Source organism: Chiloscyllium punctatum, chromosome 25 (genome assembly GCF_047496795.1).
Source record: "Chiloscyllium punctatum isolate Juve2018m chromosome 25, sChiPun1.3, whole genome shotgun sequence".
Lineage (NCBI taxonomy): Eukaryota > Metazoa > Chordata > Chondrichthyes > Orectolobiformes > Hemiscylliidae > Chiloscyllium > Chiloscyllium punctatum.
The window spans coordinates 59,876,744-59,896,222 of record NC_092763.1 but is presented as its reverse complement, the minus strand read 5'-3'; the positions used below and the strand labels follow the sequence as shown (position 1 = coordinate 59,896,222).

Here is a 19,479-nt window from a genome sequence, read left to right as displayed (position 1 = left end):
GTTGCCAAAGTTGGAGGATTTGAGCTATAGGGAGAGGCTGAACAGGCTGGGGTTATTTTCCATGAATTGTCAGAGACTGAGGGGTGACTTGACAGAGGTCCATAAAATGAGGAGCAGCATGGATAAGGTACATATCCTACCCTTGGGAAAAGACCTTGTCTATTTAGGAGAAGGTGAGAACTGCAGATGCTGGAGATCACAGTTGAAGAATTTGGTGCTGGAAAAGCACAGCCAGTCAGGCATTATCCGAGAAGCAGGAGAATCAACGTTTCGGGCATAATCCCTTCATCAAGAGTCATTTGGGCATAAGTCCTTCATCAGGAAGGGCTTATGACCGAAACGTCGATTCTCCTGCTCCTTGGATGCTGCCTGACTGGCTGTGCTTTTCCAGCACCACACTCTTCAACTGTGGTCTCCAGCATCTGCAGTCCTCACCTTCTCCTAAATAGACAAGGTCCTTTCCCAAGGTTAGGGGAATCCAGAACTAAAGGGTTTAAGGTGGGTGGGATTTTTGAAAGGGAGCTAAGGGGCACCTTTTCACATGGAGGGTAGGTGAGTGTATGGAATGAGCTGGCAGAGGAAGTGATGGAGGCTGGTAAAATTACAACATTTAGAAAATATCTGGATGGATATATGAATAGGAAAGGTTTAGAGGGATTTGGGCCAAATGCTAGCAAATAGGAATAGATTAGTTTAAGATATCTGATCAGCATGGATGCGATGGACCAAAAGGTCGGTGTCCATGCTGTAAAGCTCTATAACTCTAATCATTCACAAGAGAAGTGAGTCTCTCTTTCAGTGCTAAATATCAGATGCAAAGTGTTGCACAATGAGCAACATTAATTATAATTTTATAAACCATGTTTGTTTCTTGTTTGTAAAATGACTGCAAAGCTGCAATTATGACAAAGTGGTAAATGTGATGTAAACTGTGGGATTTACATGCATAATTTTTCATGTACGTGGTGAGAGCATGAGATTTTTGGTTTTGAGTTTGTAACTGGAGGGATTTTCAGCGCTCATTCAGTAAATAATTAACTTGTGAGTATTTCTGAAATGATGGCAATTTATTTTCAAAACAGATTTTGAAGTCTGGCTGCAGAGCCAATGGCTTAGGGTTATCCCTAACCATTGACCTGTTAATTTTAGATTGGTTGCAACCAGCAACATACTCTCAAAGGTTTGTTAGTGTGTTGTGAAATTTTAAGGGAAAAGCTCATAACAGAGCGAGATTTTTAGTTTCACTTTTGACTTTAAGGGAGGTAACTTTGTGAAATGCTTGGGACAGGACGGTTGTATGGATCATTTCTCCTGAGATGGTAATGGTAGATATAGTAAACTAGATTTTCTTGGAGTTAAAAGATAATGCCAGCCCCAAACCAGAAATGTTCAGATAAAAAGTACATTGAAGAGATTACTTGAAGCTACCCAGAGCTGTAGCATGGAAACAGACTCTTTGGTCCAGCTCTTCCATGCTGGCCCGATATCAGAAATAAATCCAGTCTCATTTGCCAGCATTTGGCCCATATCCCTATAAACTTTTCCTATCCATATACTCATCCAGCAAAACCTGAAAAGGAACTACAAAAGAAATTCAGCATGCACACTTCTCACGTCTATTGTCGATATAATAATCCCCATTTAGAAAAGAAAATCCCCATAAACAACTCCTTGGTTATGAATGTGATCACCAAGACTGTACCTTAGATGTTTGAGCTTCTTCTACAAGTTTCACAATCTGAGAGAGAGTGGTTTCAGATCCAACATGAGTAGCTTCAATCAATAGAGCTCCATGCTGATTAATGGAGCCTGCAATGACACTGCTCCCCAATTTTTTAGTTACTGGCATTGCTTCACCTACAAACAATGCATAATACAAAGGGGACCAAAAAGTTATTAGTAATAGTCTAATATTCATGGTCTACTAGTCTAACAATAACAAACTCCATCAGATTACTCGTGTAGTGCAAATGGCACTTAAAGTAAGCAGAGCACATTACGTAAATAGAAACAAAGTGCTGGAATTCATAAAAGGCAGCCCGTAGGGATCAATGGTTACTTTCATTCAAAAGGCTCTGAGAAATGGTGAGGAACAAGGCATGACTTGCAGACTCTACCATATGTGAGACAGATGGTCCTTGAAGGGATGAGGAGACAAGCCACTCAGAAGTTTGCACACTCCCATCTAGACATCGATTGCACCTTCTTCAGAATGGTCATACTCTACTTTGCTGTTCACAGATGCTGTCAGTCTGGTTAAGTATTTCTTGCACTTTCTCATTTGATTTCAAAATTCCAGCACCCACAGTATTTTTGCTTTTATTTTAGAGCACTTGCAATGATTTACTGGGCAGAAATCAACTTATGTGATATACATTTATCACCAAAATTGAATGGAGATGGACCACAGAGGTACAGTACCAAAGCATATTATCTAAAATGTTTGCTACAGAGGACTATCAATAGGAATTCCTGATTTTGTTGACTTTCATTGAATGATTCTTTTCATGCCTAAAAAGGAGGAGAAGTCTGCTGCTCACACCAACTGTCAATACAGCAGTTCAGAATGGCTGTTGACTTAAAATATAGTTTTAAAAGGTTACAGTTACAATGCTCTGACGCAGAGTCATCTAGACTCAAAATGTTAGCTTGCTCTCTTTCCACAGAAGTTGCCAGACCCACAGTGATTTCCAGCACTTGTTTGCTTTCAGTACAAATTCCAGCACCTGCAGTAATTTGCTTTTACAGTTACAACTTTGGCATGGTGACCAATTTGTGAAGTTAATTCCAAAAATCATGTTTGGAAATTGCCTGCATATCCTAGATACCTGACAAAGCTAAAGAACACAGAAAGCAATGTTTTGAGTATTTCCCATGTACATGTTTGTACTCCCTGAACACAAAAATTACAATTTTATTTTTTGAGTCACATGCACAGAATTCTGTTGTGTATTTCTTACCAGTGATCAGAGATTCATCAGCCAACGAATGACCTTCAATCACTCTGCCATCAACAGGGAATTTACCACCTGGGACCACTTTTACAATATCGCCTCGTTGTACCAACTCCACATCAATTTGCTCTTCACTGAGGAGCCATTGTGAGAAAAAGAAAACAGCATTTAATCAATCACAATTTGTCCGATGAAAATAAATGTATTAAAGTGCAAAAAAGAACAACAATGTTTCACAAAATAAAGGTCAAAGACACGAAACAAATAAATTAGTCATCTAATGAGCATTAAACACACAAAACTATGTTCTTTTTGAAAAGCTCTAACCTTAAAATGGAATGGTCCTCGTTTATCTTCACTATCGTGGCCTCAGTTGCCTGCAATGACATCAGCTTCGCAAGCGCTTCTGATGTTTTGCTCTGAAATATAATTTTTAAAAATCTCTCTCACTTCACAAAATACATAAAAAAGTTTCACAATAAACAGAACAGTCCTTCTATTGCTGTAGATTCAGAACCAGAACAACTTCATGCATTAAAGGTAGAGAAGTCTTGATTCTGCCAATTTTGTATTCCACTACATTTATAATGAGATGACTAAGACCGTGTGTTGTTTAAAAGACAATTAACTTCAGATGTTCAATTTCTCAAAATACCTGCGTTAAGTCCCCATTATGAGGAATAAAGGCTGCTGGTTATGTGAATCTGTAAGAAAAGTCTTCATGAAAACTTATACAGTACACTCGAATTGTCACCTTTTTCCATTCTTGCATGTTTCAACTTTCTATTTCAATGTTAAAACAACACATTTTCATTTTAGTCATTGCATGGGAGTTTTCTTAGGTAAAATAGCACATTGGTGAGGGATTCCTGATTTAATATGATCATAAGTTCATCTAACCGCTTATGTATTGGCAGCTGCACGAAGGAAGAGGACAGGCTAGTGGTGGCTGGGAGAATTACCATTCTAATTTTCATATTTATTATATGCAATGTACAAACAACTTTGCGAAGTGTGGAATTATGAATTTAACGCTAGAGAAATTGGATTCAAAGGACTAAAACTGAAACTAAATTGAACTCTAGATGTTTCGTTCCAAGATGGTATTGATATTTTTTGATTGAAACACAGGAAGGAGCCTGAATTTCCTGCTGCATATTCAGCAAAGTAGCATGAACAGCTATTATCGTGTCAAGGGAACAGTCAACTTCTGGTTAAAGAACTTTTGTGGAAATTTGAAGTGACATTTACTAAGCATGCAAGTGGCAACTAACTAAAGATCAAAATTTGCCAGCATTCATTTATATAATTACACTTTCTTTCACTGTTCAAATGTAACAAAATAGCCAATTTGAACAAAGGAATATGCATTAAAAACAGAATCAATTTATGGGTAAAATGAAAGGGCAATAGCCTTGCTGGAATGCAGATGTGCCATTCATAATTACCCAATAAAATTAAAACCTCACTCTGCCGATATCATGCTTGGAGTCAGGTGACCCATTTCTGGCCAACGCTTACACCTCCAAACCACAGGACGACACTGAGAGAGTCATTTGTAAGTTTTGAAGAAGAAATAAAATTGGATTCCACTTTCAGAAAAAAAACAAAATACTGTAATTCAGAAAAAAAGTTAGGAAACAAAGAAAATAATTTTGGCCAGTCAAATTCACTTCTGCAACAAACCATGTACAGTGAACTCTTCACTTGAATGTACGAGAGACATAAATCCACCCATTTAAATCTCCAAATGAAAGTGGTGTACAAACATGCCTGATTTCCAAAAGTAAACAGTGAAATCCAGAATATTCATTCAGCTTTATTTCTCTGCTTTGCTTTCCATAAACAGCATTTCATTCCAGGGATGCCTGCTGGAGATCAATCTGAGGCACTTGTTGGGAGGCATGCAAGAGTGGCCATAGTGTCACTGACTATGAAGCCAAAAGCTTCCTGCTGGCCTGAGAATTGGTTAACACACAAAAGGATCCACATTTAACTCTACATCTGAACTGAGCATGGCATTGACAACAGAACTACAATTTGTCTCATCACTCAGAAGGATACATAAAATTTGTTCAGATTTTGCCATTCTGAATGAGAAAACCTTGCTAAAGGAAATTTTTGGGTGGAGGCAGCTTCGTCCTCAGCTATATTACCTGATTCCAAGAGCTTAAGGAACTTAAATATACTTTTGGTCAAATTCACTTAACAATGTTGATCAACTGGATGAGATTCAAGTGGTAAACGCCACTGTGCAACTGTACCAAGTTAGTATTTGGGTCTTCAGGACGGAAAATACAGGAAGAAAATGGACAAGGAACAAGAAAAGAAATTGAAGTCACAATTCAAATAAAGTTAGTCTTTTTTTTCCTCACCTTAGCAATGTGCTCAAGCCACCGCCCCAAACCAATGAAGACAAACAGCATCGGAGGTGTATCGAAGAAAGTTATGGGGTTCACTTTGGCCTTTTCTGCCATAGCAATGGCAAGGATGACACAGGAATATAAGAAAGCAATTGTTGTAGCTAGAACTATCAGCACATCCATGTTGGCAGTTTTGTGCTTGAGTGCTTTGTATGCTTGGATATAGAAATACCATCCACCTACAAACTAAAAGAAAAACTGATTAAAAACAGACAGAGGGACAGACAGAGGGACAGACAGAGGGACAGACAGAGGGACAGACAGAGGGACAGACAGAGGGACAGACAGAGGGACAGACAGAGGGACAGACAGAGGGACAGACAGAGGGACAGACAGAGGGACAGACAGAGGGACAGACAGAGGGACAGACAGAGGGACAGACAGAGGTGGTTTGACCTCAGGTGAGGGGAGAGGTTGAGAAGAAGAGCCCTTCGTGGTAACGGGAATTGAACCCATGCTGCTGGCTTCACTCTGCATTGTGAACCAGCTGTTCAGTTTACTGAGTGAACCAACTGCCAATGTTTTAAGTAATCACTTTGCAATACATACCTTTCATTAACATCTTTTCACAAAAAACTCAATTAAGCGCAAAAGTATAGTAAATGTAAACAACTAAAATTAAAGAATCATTCACTCTGGGTAGAATTGGGTGTTGTGTAACTATGCTTAAATTAGCCAGATGTGAAGGTTGGAGCACTCAGCAAAAATGACTAAAAACCTGACGGACTAGCAAAAAGTCACAGCTGCTTCTAATAAGTATTGAGCCTTACAGTCACAGAAGTCCACAGCACAGAAAAAAGCCCTTCAGCCCATTGAGGTTGTTTTTGACTGGCACAAATTAACAGCCTGAATCCTATTTTCCAGCACTTGTCATATAGTTCTATATGCCTTAGTATTGCAAGTGTACATCTCAACACTTCATAAATGTAATGAGGGTTACTGTTCAGAGATAGTGATAGTTAGATGATCAGATTTAAGGAGCTGGAAACCTCATCGACCTTGGTCTTTCTAATGTCGTAAATAGACCTGCAGGACAAGGAAAGGCATAAACACTTTTTACCTCCTGACAGCTCCAAGCACTTCACAGCCACTGAGTGCCTCTGAAGCGTAGTCATCACAGAAACAAGAACATAAGAAATAAAGTAGGTAATTTGTCCCTTGGACCCTGCTCTGGTCAATCAACATGATGTTTACTGATCTGCTACATCAACTCCACCACCCTGTTCTGTCCCTTGATTCTCACCATACTCAAAAGTCTTATCAACTTCTATTGTGAATATACTCCAAGAGCATCCATGGGTTCAAGGTAGAAAATTCCAAAGTCTCTCAACCCCTTGAGTGAAGAAACTTCTTCTCATTTCAGCACTAAATGGCTGACCCAGCATTCTGACACTATCACCCATCTTTGAAAATTTCATAACTAGGAGAAACATTTCCTCAGAAACCACATGGTAAAGCCTCACATTTTTTGGAACTCTAGAGAACATAAGCCTAGCCTTCGGATTCTTGTAGCATAGTGATAGCGTCCTATCTCTGAGCTTGAAAGTCTGTGTTCAAACACTTCTGCTGGATGTCTTTCATAACATATCGGAACGCTTGGGGAGTGTTGCAACTCAAAAGGACCTGGGGGGCAGGTTCATAGCTCCTTGAAAGTGGAGTTGCAAGTAGACAGTATGGCGAAGGTAGCATTTGACATGGTTGCATTCACTGGTCAGTGAAGGAATTGAGATGTCATGTTGCAACTGTACAGAACATTGATGAGGCCACTTTTAGAATGCTGCAAAAAATTCTGATTAACCAATTATTGGAAGGATGTTGTGAAACTTGAAAGGATTCAAAAAAGATTTACAAGAATGTTGCCGGGATTGGAAAACTTGAATTATAAGGAGAGGCTGAATAGGTTAGGACTATTTTTACTGCAGCTTTGGGGGCTGAAGGGTGACCTTATAGATGTTTCTAAAATCATGAGGGGCATGATTCGGGTGAATAGCCGAGGTCTTTTTTCCTGGGAAGGGGAGTCCAAAACTAAAGAGCATAGGTTTAAGGTGAGAGGGGAAAGATTTAAAAGGGACCGGAGGAGCAAATTTTTCACGCAGAGAGTGATGCATATATGGAGCAAGTTGCCAAGGCAGAATGGAGGCTAGTACAATCACAACATTTAAAAGGCATCTGGATGGATGCATGAATAGGAAGGGTTTAGAGGGATAGAGGGATATGAGTCAAATGCCAGCAAATGGGTCAAAATGGGCAGCACGGTGGCTCAGTGGATAGCACTGCTGCCTCACAGCACCAGGGTCCCAGGTTCAATTCTCAGCCTTGGGTGACTGTGTCTGCGTGGAGTTTGCACATTCTCCCCGTGTCTGCGTGGGTTTCCTCCGGGTGCTCCGGTTTCCTCCCACAGTCCAAAGATGTGCAGGTCAGGTGAATTGGCCAAGGTAAACTGCCTATAGTGATAGGTGCATTAGTCAGAGAGAAATGGGTCTGGATGGATTACTCTCCGGAGGGTCGATGTGGACTTGTTGGGCCAAAGGGTCTGTTTCCGCACTGTAGGGAATCTAATCTAATCATCAGTTTAGGATATCTGGTCAGCAAGGACGAGTTGGACTAAAGGGTCTGTTTTCCTGCTGTATGACTTTGTTGATTAAAAGTAATTACGAACATAATCTATTCATTCTCTGCTCATAGGGTCATGCCCTCAACCAGGAACCAGTCTAAACTTAGTTGCACTCCCTCTAAAATGTAAATAAATTCTTATCTAGGTAAGGAGACTAAAACAGAGCACAGTATTCCAAGTGTGGCCTCATCAATATCCTTTATAAATGAGGTAAGGTTCGATTAGTCAGACTCTAATTTCTTTGTAACAAAAACCAGAATACAATTGGGCTTCCTAATCACTGATGTACCTATATGTTAGCTTTCTATGACTAACATGCAAGGACACCCAAATTTCTTTTTCAAATACAAACATTGCCCAGATTCTCACTATTGACAAAATATGTTGCAGTATTATTTCTCCTGCTAAAGTTGAGTACTTCACACTTCTCCATGTTGTACACCATCTGCCATGTTCTTACTCACTCATTTAGCCTAGCTTGTCCAATTATTTTTTTAATGATTAAAATTCTTAAGTCCAAAAAACATCTTCTCTGTACCCTCTCCAGTACAATCACACCTTTGAGATAGTGGAGTGATCAGAACTACCTACAGAACATGAGCACCTAGTCTTAATGCTTTTAGTATTTTTAACATAACCTCAAAGTTCTTGCATTGTGTGTCCTAGCTAATAAAGACAAATATTCTGCATGTTTCCTTCACCACCTTGTTGATCTGTCTAGCCACTTCCAGGCATCTGTTAACATGCACTTGAAGATCCGACTGTTCTGCTTACTTCCCAGTATCCTACATTTATTGTGTATTCTCCTGTCTTGCTACCTTTCCCAAAAATAATTATTCACAATCCTCCAGAGTTCTGCCAAGATGACATCTCCATTAATATCTTCCTGTAGATACACAACCAATTCTTTTATCAGCTACAACTTTATCACTTCATTCCGCACAATTTTTATGGTTCTTAGCATTTTTGGCAGAATTGGGCCTTTGGTCTCTGTCACAAGCTTCCTTTGATCTCCTTCAGTGAACTTTAACCCACAACCATCTAATTCAGAGGTAAGAATGATGCCAAAAGCCATGGTTAACAGCAAAAAAACACAACTTATCCCCTCTCCCTATGGGTGGCTTAAGAAATTCCACTGCCTCGCCCAGTACTTAGTATCAGTAGGTAGAAATGCACAGCTGCATAGGCAGATTACTTATCATATGTAAATGCTTAAAAAAAATTCGCTGTTCTTACTCATTTCTTTAAAACAATAACATCTGTAGTGCTCTTTGATGGTTCTCTGGGTGGTGTTATGCTGTCATAAGGAACAACTTAAATATGGCATTGAAAGGTCCATGTTTAATTTTGAATTAGTGCAGAGCTATATATATAAATTTAAACAATGGTATGGGATCTAGAACAAGATTCAGCATCCATGGATCTGGTGGAAAGGAGATGATGCAAAACAAAAAAAAATCAGCCAAAGTGAGGAGAAGCCACCCACTTTAAACAGCAGTTTCTATAACCATAGATGTCATCAGAGACAATGCATTTTTAGTTTTTAAGACATAACAGGCTCAAACTACTACAAATTTCCAGACTCAATATTGAATTAGAGAATTTTTAAAATGTATCCCCATTTTGTGTAGCAGATGCTGCTAATGGATTGGCTAATTGTATTTACACCTCCATCAGACTTTTATTTCTTTTATTGTGTGATTGTTGGCTGCTGTTGTGAACATCCAGTTGATAAATTTTAACATATGACTTTTTAGCTGTAGGATTAAAACTTAACTGGAGAAAATGGCATAAATGCAACGCAGGACATGGAAGGCTATTACACTACAAAGATCGGGATTATGTAGCTTTAAGAGGTTAACAGTTCGAAAAGTAGGATGAGAAACAACATGTGAGCTTGCTAAAATAATGACAAATAGTATCTACAGTACTTGCAGTAGATTATAGAGATTGATTTGAGAGTTAAAGCTAAATCAGTTTAGATTAGATTAGATTTCCCTCTAGTGCAGAGAGAGGCCCTTCGGCCCAACAAGTCCACACCAACCCTACGAAGAGTCACCCACCGCGACCCATTTCGCTCTGACTAACGCATCTAACTCTATGGGCAATTTAGAATGGCCAATTCATCTAACCTGCACATCTTTGGACTGTGGGAGGAAACCCCTGCAGACACGGGGTGAATGTACAAACTCCACACAGACAGTCGCCCATAGCTGGAATCGAACCTGGGTCCTTGGCAGTGTGAGGCACCATTAAACACATTCAGTGAATTCAAAGGCTGTAAAATGCATTTACTGCATTAAAGCAGCAATTATAGATAAATTAAACATAAAAGTCAGTTTAAGGATAGATCAGATCGGCCTGTGCACCATTTCTTGGGTTGACATTAGGAAGGTTCACTAGCTTCATGTTGTCTTGAGTTTTTGGCTATGAGAGAGCTGAAGTAAAGACGTAGCTTCAGGTAGTTCAAGTGCTACTGTTAGCAGACTACAGATTGTTTGAAATTCCCCCAAAAGTGAAGTTTCTGTGCCATGTAAAAAACGTTAGGGTTTAAAAAAAAATCCTTGGGAGTCATTGATAGTTCAGGGCAGCTGAGAGCAGGGTGATAGAAGCCCACAAGCAGTAATTATGGATCAGTGAAGACTGAAGTTTAGAGAAATTCAGTGCCAGTTTAGGTGAAGCAAGCTGCTCTATAAAATCCAAAACTGAGTTGGTCATTAGATAGTTGGAAACAATCTCAGGCGTTTGGGACACTAAGTCTCGGGAGAAGAGATTGAATTATATAAATAGTTGTGAGGCAGTCAGAGCTGGACAGAGACTTTGAAGAAAGTCCAAATCTGAAACTTTACAAGGAGATGGAATGTTAAGTGAGATTTGGTGACTCTGTGTCATTAATTTTTAGATGGAATCTGCCTGGACTACATGGGCCATTAAACTGCGGTCTAAGTGTTCAAAGATGTTGTGTGTTTACCTCATATTAATTCAGAATGTTAAAAAGGAGTTCAGTCTGTGTTCTATAGCAAATGCTAGCTTAGAATCATTATCTGGCTTGTTCAGTGTACCTATAGGTCACGGTTGCTTAGACTGTACAATACATTGCGGTATTTCAACTCAATCCTTGAATCCTCCTACTTATTGCCTCAATTTAAAAGATTAAGGTTGATCAAACCAGATCATAAAGAACCAGTTTACCCAGTATTCTCATAACTGGGATCATAACTCTGCTTTGTCTTGCAACATTATTTTTGTCATTTAATCATTCCTACTTTCCACCCTATAGCAGAATTTATTTTTTGTTTTACTTCCTCTCCCACCACTGTACTTACTTTAAAATAGCCTTAACTTTTTCCAGATTTGATGAAAGGTCATTGATCTGAAACATGAACTCCATCCCACTCTCTCGATAGACACTGTCTGACTTGGTGAGGATTTCTAACATTTTCCTTTTTTTAATGTTTTAGTCTTTACTGTGTTGGTCTAACAACTTATTCACGCTCAGTACCCAGGCATACATATGAACAACGACCAGTGGAGAATGGAACCACAAATCAGAAATGAATCAACTACTTCAAAACAGGGAGTCAGAACACTGACAAGCAACAAAAATTGACAAAAGTATGCGTTAATTGAAAAATGGCTAATGTTAGAATCACAATTTCACAAAAGGATTTCAACTTTATGGTCACTTATTGTGTTTGAGTATCCAGAAACAGAATAAAAATTAATTTTAGCATATCCAAATCAGACAGAACATACCTGAACTGGAACACAGAGTATGAAGGACAGCAAATTCATAATGGAAAGCCCTGGAAGGAGTTGTCGCTCCAGAAACATTGAGGCATGGTGTTTTTCAAGCTCATCAGGTGTCGAGCTATTCTGATGGCTTTTGTAGAATGCATGGTCTACAACTATCATGTAAATCATCATGATCATCACAGGAACACAAAAAACTAAACTGACGAAGAAGGATCTCCTCCATCTGACAAAAACAAATCACAATAGAAGTATTTTGTTTATTACCAGAACTTAGCCAGCCAGAATAGAAGCAGACTTCAAAAAAAAACAAAAATTAACAGTACAGAATTGGATGATCTTGTCCTTTTAATTTTGTAGCAAAGCCATGCTGAAATGTTTCCAATAAACTGGGCTGGTTTCAATCCAGCACCGCAGAGCCAATTCTTATTTTTGATGGTCAGAAGGCTTCCTAGTATGTTGTCACAATGATACAAAGAAATCCACCATTGGTCTTTAAGTCCCATCAGACAATTTAATACCTAGGTCTCTCAGGGGCTGAAACAAACCAAAATACTAATTTGAAATTGCCGCAAGGATAACCTGACCTACACAAATTGACAAAGATTCATGAAACAAGCATGGCTTCGATCAAAGATAGTCAGAGCTGATATCAATATATTTGCTAATGGCATTAAAATCAGCCAGACCTGCTGAATGGGATGTGTGAAGAGATAGCATAAGTCAAATAGAATATGACTATTACAAGAATATTTACATACTGGAGATAAAACCTCACCTGCAATTATCAACCCTTTTACAAGGAGCTAGTTTTGGCAGAGCAATGATGATGGAATCAAGAATGCAGAACTGAACACAGACCAAGAAGGTTCTCTGCCTTTCAAAAGCAAAGCACCTCGCTTGACTGCACTTGTTGCAAAGAAGCAGGAGAAAAACCAAGAACTCCAAAAGTTAATCTTAATACCTAACTGCTGATAATCTCCAAGAAACCAACTTGTTTAACTGTGGTCTCATGTTAAAACTCTCGGCCTCAAGGACACTCAAAGGATCTAGACTGCATGTCAGTTTATCTTTCCTTCTATTGGACATAATCCTCTTTTAACTTTCTAGCAGTGTACATGGTAGTGTGAGGGCACAATTACTTAATTAAGGCCATATGTTTGATAAGTGTTATTTTTGTTGAGGTTAGTAGATATTTAAATTGCTCTTTTACACTTTCAAGAAACCTGCACTGTCCTTGCTTGCAGTATAAACAGATGTTAACTATATTTTAACTGGAGAAAGGCATAGCCTCATGCTAAAAGAAACTTAACTTTTGTTACAACCAACCAAAAAGGAGACAGTTCATGCCTCTCCCTTGCTCATAAGTGTAAAAAAGGAACTAACATACAGTTGGCAGCATCGAATATGGTATAACTACACACAACTGTTGTTGTGATTAAGAGCCGAAGTGAGAGTGAAAAGATATTGTAGCACAGATGCAATCTATGTAAAATTTATTGCAGAAAATAGGACAAACTTTTCTCTTAGAATTTCAGCAGGAAATCTTCCTCTCTCCTGACCGCCTGCCACAAAGGAAGTGCTTCCATCACTTTCTTTAAAAAATGAGCAAGTGCCTACAGTCATTACTTTGAAAAATAGGCAAGACTTCATCCCCAGTTAAAGCCATGTCATCTTTCACACAAGTACTACGTTACAGTATTGATTCAAAGATCATTGAATCAGATCTACAACTTCTACAAACATGCAATTGCCACAGATATTCAAGTTTTCCCACCCTTTTTTGTTTTTACAGAGATAGCTACTTTTCACTCCAGTTACTCTACTGTCAGGTAGTTCATTGTTTATCTTCTGATTTTGTTTCCGTTAACTCATTAATTGTGCAAGGTTTTGGCCTCTATCCAATGCTGTTCTCAAAATAACCTCCTCCATTAATTATACATTATTTTCCTCATGATTCTATTCTATACTTACCAAACTCTTTCGAATGCAGATCCACAACTGTTCACAAAGTTTGGTTCTCACAACGAAAATTAACTCCCAAACAACTCTCCCTATGCTTCAGTGGATAATGAAACTTTAAACTCTTTCAAATCATCAGAAAGCTTCTTCTACAAGTTGATGAACTGAGTGCAGTGCTATACAAGTCTATGCTGAGGCCTTAACATTTTGCAATTTACTTCAATGACTTTGATATGGGGAGCTAAACCCGTATGACACCAAGACAGGGAGGGAACTATGTTGCGAAGACGACAAAAGTTTGCAGATGGATATAGTTAAGTTGAATAATTTGCAGGTGGAGTATAATATGAGAAAAACAAACTTGTTCACTTGGACAGGAAGAATAACAAAGAGTATTACTTAAATAGAGAACCGCTGTGGAACTTTGTGTCTTCTTGTGCATGAGTCACGAAGCATTAGTCTGCAGATATATCAGATAGTCTAGAAGGTTAATGGGATGTTATCCTTCTTACAAGTATTACGAAAGAATTGAATGAAACAGATGTTTTGTCTCAGTTATATATGGCATTGGTGAGGGTGAGACCACATCTCCAATACAGAGTGCACTTTTGGTTTCCTTATTCAAACAAGATATAAATGGACTGGAGACTCTTCAGAGGATGTTTACGAGAATGATATCTGGAATAAATAGGTTGTCTTATGAGGAGAGACCGGCTGGAGTTATTTCCATTGGTGCTTAGTAGAGTCAGGAATGATTTGAAATGCATATGATGCTGAGTGGTCTTGACAAAGTGGATGTAGAAAGGATGTTTCCTCTTGTGATTCACTTCAGAATTAGAGAACACTGCTATCTTTTCAGGATAGAGATGAGAAGAACTTATTTTGTCTGTGGGGTGAGACACTTTGAAACACACTGCCTCTGAAGAGAGTGAGGGTGGAGTCACTACATGTCTTGTACCACTGGTGATTCAATTATCTTATTGAATGACAAAGCAGACTCAAGAAGCCAAAGGGTCTACTTCTGCACCTATTTTGTGTGATAAAATATTCTACATCCTTCAGCTGAACGTGGAGATCAACTTCAAATGTGGAAATGGAATTTACCGTCTGATTTCTTCTCTATGATCCAAGTGGCTAGCAGAGCGATCTCTTTTGACTAAGGATGTTTCAAAGCCCAGATCCTATTAAAAAAAAATTAAGATTCAGGACTCCTGTAATATTTACACTTTTCACTGGTTCAACACAACAATTTAGCAGCAATTGTACAGTAGGTTATATTCAACTGTGTAAAGAATTATAATGCATACCATTAGGAAGGGGAGCATTTATTGGTGATCTCCAATTGTTCTCAAGTAGTTAATGGTGGGCATCCTTCTTGAACTGTCGCAGTGCATGCTGTCATGACTTAACTGGGAACAATGCACCACTAATCATACCTAACTCTTCCTCAAACCATCACAAAACATACAAAACATACAAAACATATATAAAATCCCAATGAGATAATCAAAATAATCAATTTGTTTGCCAGACAGCTCCTCAGGACAAGAGTAATTCACATCAGATTGTATGGTAACAGATGTAAATAACTATTTATTGTAACATACTTAACTTTAACAAAACCAGGGAAATATAATATTTTTAGCTTGTGAAACTCAAACTATACCCTTTCAAAACCCCAATTACAAACACAATCACAATTAAGACACATAAAAGACAAACTGTTTAACACACACACACACTATAGATAGCGAGAGCGCGAGCGAGATAAAAAGTCAAAGGGTGATAGCAAATGCTAGCACCAGAGAACCAAGGTGGCCAGAGCCAGAAGGTGGATGACACTCAGCGGGCAGACAACACCCAGAGGGCGAGACAGAGGCAGTGTGAGCAAGACAGCATGAGCACAAGCGAGAGACAAAGCTCTGGGTGTTTCTTCTACTGTGCTGCTGCTGGCACTTGCAGCATTTTAAGTCTTCAGCTTAACCAAAGGGCTGTTGTCAGGCAGAATCTCCTCGACTCTAAAGACTCCTTCTGCCAGTCAGTCTCAAATTTTCCCTCCTACAATCTCCAAAAGATTATGCGGCATTGTAAAGTTCAATAATTAAAACCCTCGATTTCCAAGTTGCAAAACTCTCCTGGCTTTTCAGTTATACGACTCCAACTTCTATTTGGGTTTTTATGAAAAATATGGAGGGACTTGCAACGTGTTGACTACACTTCTCCATTGTTTTCAGATAGTGTGTTTCAGGATCTCAACTCAGTAATGATGATTGAATAGTAACAAATATTCATTTTAGGATGACATAAAAATTTGAGGAACTCAGAGCCTATACTGCCTGTGTTTATCTATTGTGTTTGGATTGCGACGATGCTATTGAATAAACTCTGAGTTGCTGCTGTGCATCCTGTAGAGAGCACACACTGCAGTTACAGTGGCAAAGGCTTTCAATATTCAAGATACCCGTAATATAATCAGAAAACACACCAAGTTTCTATTTATTATTATGTTTATCAGGCATCAAAAATATACTTAAGCCAGGTAGGTCTGTCCAGTAGCAATCAAGTCAAATATAATTACCATGATACTGTTCTCAGGCAATATCAGGGGTGGTACATGCAGAAATAGACAGAGCATTCTGAAGAAACATAAGATGTTACAGTAGTAAGTGTATAAAGGGTCTGCAAATTTTCACTTAATAACAGAAAAGATTAAAATCATCCAAACTCACCTCAATGCATTTGATGACATCACGAGGGCCAATGCACTCTTTATCAAATCTGATGTGAGCTTTATTGGTTGCAAGCGCCACTGATGTATAAAGTATACCTTTGGTTTTCATAAGTGTTGACTCAATATTATGAACACATGAGGCACAAGTCATTCCTCTCACCTGGGTAAAAGTTAAAGAGCATGACAGAAATGTTTTGTTGAGATAGCAAAGAGGGTTGAGAAGAGTGATGCTGTTGACATCATGTACTGCACACAGATTTCTGAAAGACGCTTCTTGAAGTGCTTGCCATTTACTTGAAAGCCTCAAGGAATAAAATGTACATTGACAGCATTGTTTGCGAAGTGATACAAAACAGTTGTTTTTCACACTAATGGAAGATATACTGTGCATTACCCAATGGTTTGTATGAGGGTCTCTGCTTTGCTTGATTTATATTAATGATCATACTTGATGGGCCAGGCACAAGTTGAAAATTCACAAAAGGCACAATTTGTAAGTACTGTGAACTATGAAGAGGACACTGACAGACTTCAAAGACAGACAGACAAAAGTTATTGTCCATCTCCAACAAAACAGAATCTAATCATTAATCCTTGACATTCTGAAGCGTTACTGTTACCGAAAGCCCAACTATCAATCTTCTGGAAATTGCCACTGAAAGAATGAATGATTTTATTGTTTTGTATACTTCACAGTGAAAACAGTCACCATGATTCTGGCACCATCTTGAATAGACCAGAACAGTCAAGATAAGGTGTCGCAAAAAAGGTTGATACACAAGCTAAGACCACAAGTCATAATTTATTAGCTTGGCCAGAGGACAGGCTAACCAACAGTAAGCAGAGATCTAGGATAAATGGGTCTTTTTCTGGTTGGCAAGACATAACTAATGGGGTGCTACAGCGTTTGGTCCTCAGGCCCAACTATTTACTAGCTATATGTAAGGACGGAAAGTGCTGTAGCTAAATTTGCAAAAAGACAACAAACCAAGTTGCAGTGGAATAACTAAGATATTTACAAAAAGACATGGATAGATTAGATGAATGGGCCTAATGATTCTGGGTGTCTTCATGCATGAATCGTAGAAAACTAGTGTGCAGATACAGCAGTTAATAAGGAAGGCCGAAGTATTTCTTGCAAAAAGAATACAGCATAAAAATAAGGAAGTGTTGCTGTAACTATATTGGTTAGAATTCTTTCCCTTGAAATAGTGAACAATCTAGCGATATTTGAACTCTATACTCACAACAAGTTCCAACTGACCATCTGATCCATCATAGTCCTCCAGTACAGAGGCTCCAAAGCCCAGTTCCTTTATTAAGTCTGCAATATCGGGAGGCTTTACAATATCTGGGTTATACCTCACTTCGGCTTTTCCAGCCATTAGAGCAACCAATACAGAATATATTCCTTGAAAGAATTAAAAATACTCACATTAAAATGATAACATGCAGCCTTTGCTAAAAAGCTCAAAATAATTTCAGCATTTATGCTCATTTACCATTAACACACCCACATGCTGCTAACAAATCTGCAGTTGCTGAACAAGTTAAAAGCAGACACTTCTGATTAAGATGCAAAAGGTTCATAAGTAGCACTTTGTTAGGTTATTTCACTGATGAATTTTAACTTAAAAGGAATTTTATACACATAGAACACAAAAATAGAAAGTGAAAATTGCAATGTGAACTTCAATCAAGGAACAAAGTTCCAGACACAGATTGCTAACACTGAAATGAGTTGCAATAGGAATTTTGTTTCCAGATTTTTTTTATTTCGAAAGCATTTCCAACTTGACCATTTCCTAAATAAGGCTAAATTGTTTTTTTTTCGACTAGAGATAAAAATGCAGTCAAGGCGTTTAAGGGTTAATGCGGATTATATCTGCAATAAATGCTGTCGATTGCGAATCTTATCAGATCAAATGGATCAGTTGGAGAGACAGTTAGAAGCAATGAGGAATTTGCAACAGCAACAGTATATGATGGATGATAGTTAGAGGAAGGGGGTAAAGTCTCAGATACAGTCACAAAGATGGGGTAAGTCCAGGAAAGGTAAGAGGGGTAGGCAATTAGTGCAGGAGCCTTCTGTGGCTATACCCATTTCAAACAAGTATGCCATTTTGGAAAAAAAATGATGGGGGGGGGGGGGGGGGTGATGAATTCTCAGGGGAACATAGCACAAACAGCCAAGTTTCTGGTATTGAGACTGACTCTAATGCAACGAGGGGTACATCGGGTTCCAAGAGATCAATTGTGTTAGGGGATTCTCTAGTCAGAGGTACAGACAGACCTTTCTGTGGCCAGCAACAAAAAATCAGAATGGTGTGTTGCTTCTCTGGTGCCAGTATCAAGGATGTGTCAGACAGGATGCAGAATGATCTCAAGGGGGAGAAGGGTCAGCAAGAGGTCATTGACCACATGGGAACCAACGACATAGGAAGGGAAAGGGTGGAGATTCTGAAGGGAGATTACAGCAAGTCAGGCAGGAATTTAAAAAGGAGGTCCTCAAGAGTAGTAATATCTGGATTACTCCTGGTGCTATGAGCTAGTGAGGGTGGGAAGAGGAGGATAGAGCAGGTGAATGCATGGCTGAGGAGCTGCTGTATGGGAGAAGGATCCACATTTTGGACCAATGGAATCGCTTTTGGGGTAGAAGTGACCTGTACAAGGAGGACAGTTTGCACCTAAATTGGAAGGGGACTAATAAACCAGCAGGGAGATTTGTTACAGCTGTTCGGGAGGATTTTTAAACTAGTAAGGTGGGGGGAGTTTGTGGGGGACCTAGGGAGATAGTGAGGAAACCGATCAATCTGAGACTGGTACAGTTGAGAACAGAAGCAAGTCAAACAGTCAGGGCAGGCAAGGACAACGTAGGACTAATAAATTAAACTGCCTTTATTTCAATGCAAGGGGCCGAACAGGGAAGGCAGATGAACTCAGGGCATGGTTAGGAACATGGGACTGGAATATCATAACAATTACAGAAACATGGCTCAGAGATGGGTAGGACTGGCAGCTTAATGTTCCAGGATATAAATG

The 19,479-nt window shown here is 39.0% G+C and overlaps 1 protein-coding gene across 1 annotated transcript in view; it reads right to left on the bottom strand.

Moving 5' to 3' along the window:
- atp7a (ATPase copper transporting alpha) overlaps positions 1–19,479 on the bottom strand; it is a 100,262-nt gene that overhangs the window by 22,213 nt on the left and 58,570 nt on the right. The window contains exons 6-13 of the mRNA XM_072595361.1: positions 17,685–17,848; positions 16,436–16,597; positions 14,811–14,887; positions 11,748–11,970; positions 5,330–5,563; positions 3,282–3,373; positions 2,961–3,088; positions 1,703–1,857 (exon numbers count right to left, since the gene is read on the bottom strand). Coding sequence (XP_072451462.1) covers positions 1,703–1,857; positions 2,961–3,088; positions 3,282–3,373; positions 5,330–5,563; positions 11,748–11,970; positions 14,811–14,887; positions 16,436–16,597; positions 17,685–17,848 — 1,235 coding nt within the window. The remainder of the gene's footprint in view (positions 1–1,702; positions 1,858–2,960; positions 3,089–3,281; positions 3,374–5,329; positions 5,564–11,747; positions 11,971–14,810; positions 14,888–16,435; positions 16,598–17,684; positions 17,849–19,479) is intronic.